We start from the raw sequence: 5,008 nt of genomic DNA on the forward strand, positions 1-5,008 counted from the left end.
CAACTAATTTGTTGTTGGATTCCCTGGTCCAGTTCACATTTTGTTATCATATTTTTCCAACAAGTTGGCAACGTTTTTTGTCTGTTCTGGTATCTGTCACAGTAAACCCATATTTTGTTTAGTCTATAGCATAAATCTCCTCTGACACGCATAGTCCAGCAGCAAGAGCCGCTCGTAGTGTCCAGCAGCTGCATGCATGGTCTCTCTGCGGTCGCAGCAAACATCTGCTCTAACACACAGTGCAGCCAGCCGTCAGCACATCAACGCACGCCATGTTCATGAAATGACCGGACATATCCAACGCCCATGTACACCAACGCATGGCACCGATGTATTTCCATAAACTAGTCCGCCTATTATACCAAGAAAGACAGGCTGCACAGATCGCAACGGGACAACAACTGGACAAGATAAAGAGAGCCATGTAGCTCGGCCTCCAAAATGCCTCTCTCCCTGATTAACTCTTACCTTCTTACCTCACATGTAAAAAGAGGAGGTAAGAAGGACCATACTAAAATTTGCCAAACTTTATAGGAAAATAACATGGCGTCTAACCTCTTAGATAATTCCTTCACCAATAAAAGGAAATTGCTCTTCACATATAATTAAATTAGCAGTTTTGCTAGAACTCTCGAAGGACCTAGGCCGTTCTTTCATTAGATAGAAAAGAGAGAGCAGTACAAGGCAAAACAGTCTAGGCGATCTAGAGCCGATTGCCGACAGAGTCAGAACTCCGAAAATACAGTGCATAGCCTGGCCTAACTGGGCTCAAGGCAAAACAAGAAGAAGCAGAGAAGAGATCAAAAAAGGTCACCGATACAACCTGCTGCTCTCCAGGCCCTGATATCTTCTCTGATCAAATCCAGCACCCTTTCAACGCTGCAGGCCACATGCTCAAAAATTCTCGCATTTCTTTCTTTCCAGATCCTCCAGTGGATAAGAATGATAATGGTGTCAAAATTGCGCCTATCAGACTTGGGGACATCCTTCCGTGTTCTCAGCCACCAATCCTCAGTATTAGCATAGCTGTCATCTGGAACAAGAAAAAACACTCTCGTCCAGTCCCTGAACCTCCTCCAAACCTGCTGAGTGAACCGACAATGCACAAAAAGATGTGTGCAGTCTTCGTGCGTCGAGATGCACAACAGACAGTTGCCATTAGAAGGCCAGCCCCTCCTCTCCAAATTATCTGCGGTCAAGCACCTGCGATGAACAGCAAGCCACATAAAGAATTTGCATTTTGGGGGAGCTTTTGATTCCCATATTGGCTTGTGGCAAGCAAAGTGCACATTCGCAGCAAAGAACATGTTATATGCGCTGCCAACAGAGAACTTGTGATCCTTGGTCCACTTCCAAACTAAGCGATCAGGAACACCCACAGATAAGGAGACATGCTGAGTGATGTCCCAAATTTTGAGATATTGAGCCATGGCCTGCACCGAAATCCCTCCTGATATATCCCTGATCCAAAAACCATTGTGAAGAGCCTCCTTAACCGATCGCCCAAAATCCTTGACAAACGAGAATAAGGCTGGAGCTATGTCTTCAATGGAGACCCCTCCAGGCAGCCATTTGTCGGTCCAGAATCTTGCCCTCGGTCCATCCCCTAAGCAGACTGAAGTCGCCGCTTTAAACATGTGCGAGATCTCCTTCTCCTGAGCCTCTGAAAGTTGATGCCACGGCCTTTCTTCGACATCCCATCTCGCGCATGGCCACCTACAGCGGAGGGCCTGACCGAACCATTTGAGATTTAGGACACCCAGACCTCCGCATTCCTTAGGCATGCATACCCTAGCCCAAGGTAACAGGCAGTTCCCACCACTAATATCAATGCCTCCTTTCCAAATAAAACTCCGACATCTCCTGTTGATTGTCTTAAGTGCCCACGCCGGCAGCAGCAGAACCGACAAGAAGTGGATTGGCAGGGCCATCAGAACTGATTGCGTGAGTGTTAAACGTCCTGCAGGGGCCATAAGCTTGGGTTTCCACCCCTTCATTTTGTTGGAAAACTTGTCGATGAGTGGCAAAATGTCCTGACGTCTCAGCCTGAAAATAGAAAGCGGTAATCCTAGGTACTGCAAAGGGAAGGTTTCCAGCTGACACGAAAAGTGTTGCGCCACACTAGCAGAGACAGCGTCGTCACATGTGATGCAAGTAACAGTGGTTTTTTGCATATTGATGCGAAGGCCCGTAGCCTTGGCAAACAGCGTTAGAATGGCTGAGATTACGTCCAAATCCCTCGGGTAAGGTCTGAAGAAGATAATGGCATCATCTGCAAAGAAGGAAGCCCTTGGGCAGTTGGGAGGTAGGCCCAGATCAGATAGCAGATTATTTTGGACCGCCCAATGGATCATTGCTTGCAGTGTGTCCATGGCTAGAATGAAGAGAGCCGGAGATATTGGATCTCCTTGTCTGACGCCGCAGCCAAGCGAGAACGGCTCGCAAGTCTCACCGTTGACCAACACTGATGACGACGCTGTTCGAAGTAGGCCACAAACCCAAGAACACCAGCGTCTGCCAAAGCCTCGCCTTGCTAGAACTCATCTAGATGAGATTTAATTTGGTCTCATTCACCTTTTATAACCATTGGATGTGATGCTATAAGATGCGTGTGTTTTGACGTGGGTTTATCTGTTTTTATTTTCAAAGTGAATGAGACCAAATTATATCTCATCTAGATGAGTTCTAGGTACTCCCTTAAATTAGACATGGCATCCCAGTCATATATGTAGACGTACGTATTAAAACATAGAAAACGCTAGGGTTTTGGTTATGCACTCGAACACGTACAGAGGAGAAAATGAAGATCGCCATACGTTTGTGCTGCAATACTTAGGCAGCGTTTTCTGCCTGTCTCTCTTTCTTTCTTTTATTTATTCATGTAACGAATATGCATACAAGCCACACAGAGTACAGAGTACAGAGTACAGACGTAACACTCCACCACGCAGGGCGATGACAACGTAACTGACGGAGAACAAACTATAGAAAATGGGAAAAGTAGCTTATTTTCAACACTCACTCGTTTACTTGCTGAAATAGTCAGCGACCGCTCCAGCCATCGATGTAATACCTGTCCCGTCGAAACTGAGGAGATAGTAGGCCAATTTTGCAACGATCTTGGTGAGCTTCCAAATACTCTTGTACCAGGTCATCTGGCCAGGAGCGTTCAGCAGTTCTGTTGGTACGCTCTGAGCTTCGCTGGCCGAACCTTCGCCGTCTATCATGCACCCTACGTGCAGGTACGCAAGCTCGCCGTCTTCACGGCGGTCACGGGAACGATAGGACCAGTAACTGTTGCGGCGGGCGTCTTTCACCTTGCATCGCCGGCAAACAAGGGCCGCATCCTTTTCCGTGTGGAGCTCGAACAGGGTGCCGTCTATTTCGACGAGCTGTGGGTGGAAAGCGCAGGCGGGGTGGAGGTCGATGTCGCGTTCGCGGTTGAAGTACACAAAGCCAAGCACAACATCGCCGCAGGCGTCGCACGATCGCCCCGGGCCGGGTGGCTCGAGGCGGAAGCAGAGTTCGCAGCCATTGAACCGGGGGTGCTTGAGGGGCGTTTCGGGAGGCACACAGACTGTGTGGAGGTCGTAGTCGCATGGCTCGCACCGATAACTTTGTCCCGCGCCCCGCTGCTTGCAGCCGTTGCACTGGAATTTCTCGGTGGCCACCACCAGCTGAAGCTGGTGCTGCGGATGGGCGGGGTGGGAGATAAGTGCCTTCTCAGCGGTATTCTCGGTTCTAGTCATGGCAGTTTGTGTGTGTATTTCCCGGGAAAACTAACAACACACCTGTACTCTATTTATAGGATATGCAGGTGCCGGGTACTGACATTTTTTAAATAACTACGTGTTGACGAGTCAATGGTCGTGCTCCAATGATTTTTTTTTCTATTGCCTATTTTAGTGTAAGGGTTTTTTTTTGGCTAAACATAGTAAGACATAGACGCTCGCATATATGCGTATACACTCAGCACCATAAATGCACGCACATACGCCCTACCCCTATGAATGCCTCCGAGAACTGGAGTCGTCGGATTGTCTCTTGAGATTGATAATGTCACCTCATGCGCGTCCCTTTCGATGGGACTTTGTTGCCCCCTACTAATAAATATTTGGCCTTAACGAGAAACACCAGTGTCAAACAGAGTTCTGAACTCAGGTGGGGTAATTAAAACTACCCTACTAGCCAGCCAAGCACAGGTTTGGTTCTCCACATGAAATTTGAATGTCTAGATTTGTTAGTGTGTTACATTTGGCTTCGAATGTGCAAACTGCGGTCATCTCGGACCATCCGGCCATGGCTAAGGTTTCCTTCTCACACTTCCAGACACTTTTAGGCTCATTTGTGGACCGGGAATTCTCGCTGGGTCTGGACTTACCGGTACTCACTTTGGGGATCTTTCCGACCTGCTTGAAGCTGCTCTCTCCGACAAGGATATCAGGGACATGGCGCGGCACGTCCCCCATGGGAAGGCATGCCAGGACGGCTGGACGGATTTCTGAGTTCAACTAATGTTGACGGGGGTTCGCGAAGGGGTAATGCATGGCTGAGTTTGACAAACTCTTCACGTTGAATGGGCACGAATTCTAGGATCTGAACCAGGCAATATGATCATGTTGCCCAAGCACCCTGACACGGCTGCTTTGGGTCACTACCGGTCAATCCGCCTTATCCATATCATCGTGAAGCTTGTGGCAAAGACCCTGGAATCAAGACTAGGCCCCAGGCTTCGGTCGCTACCAATGCTCCTTCAATGGTATCCACGACAACTTTTTGTGGTTCAGCACACGGTCAGGCTTCTGCATAGGCTCATGGAGCCTAGGGTTGAGCGTAGGGTGACCCTCAAGTTGGACATCGCACGATGCCTTCAACTTCGACATCGGAGCTCCTCTTTGAGGCCCTCCGTAAGATGGTTTTTTGGGCCAAATATTCTACAAACAGGTTGCCATCCTCCTATCCACGACGAGCAATAGAGGGTTGCTCAATGTCAAGTCAACTCTCTGCC

General features: G+C 48.6%; 1 protein-coding gene across 1 annotated transcript; it reads right to left on the bottom strand.

Moving 5' to 3' along the window:
• Nucleotides 1-2,823: 2,823 nt before the first annotated feature.
• Nucleotides 2,824-3,767, bottom strand: LOC123175974 (uncharacterized). The gene has a single exon (XM_044590409.1). The coding sequence runs from the start codon at nucleotides 3,747-3,749 to the stop codon at nucleotides 3,027-3,029; it is 723 nt and encodes a 240-aa protein (XP_044446344.1). The 5' UTR covers nucleotides 3,750-3,767; the 3' UTR covers nucleotides 2,824-3,026.
• Nucleotides 3,768-5,008: the final 1,241 nt, after the last annotated feature.

Source organism: Triticum aestivum, unplaced genomic scaffold (genome assembly GCF_018294505.1).
Source record: "Triticum aestivum cultivar Chinese Spring unplaced genomic scaffold, IWGSC CS RefSeq v2.1 scaffold177836, whole genome shotgun sequence".
Taxonomy (NCBI): domain Eukaryota; kingdom Viridiplantae; phylum Streptophyta; class Magnoliopsida; order Poales; family Poaceae; genus Triticum; species Triticum aestivum.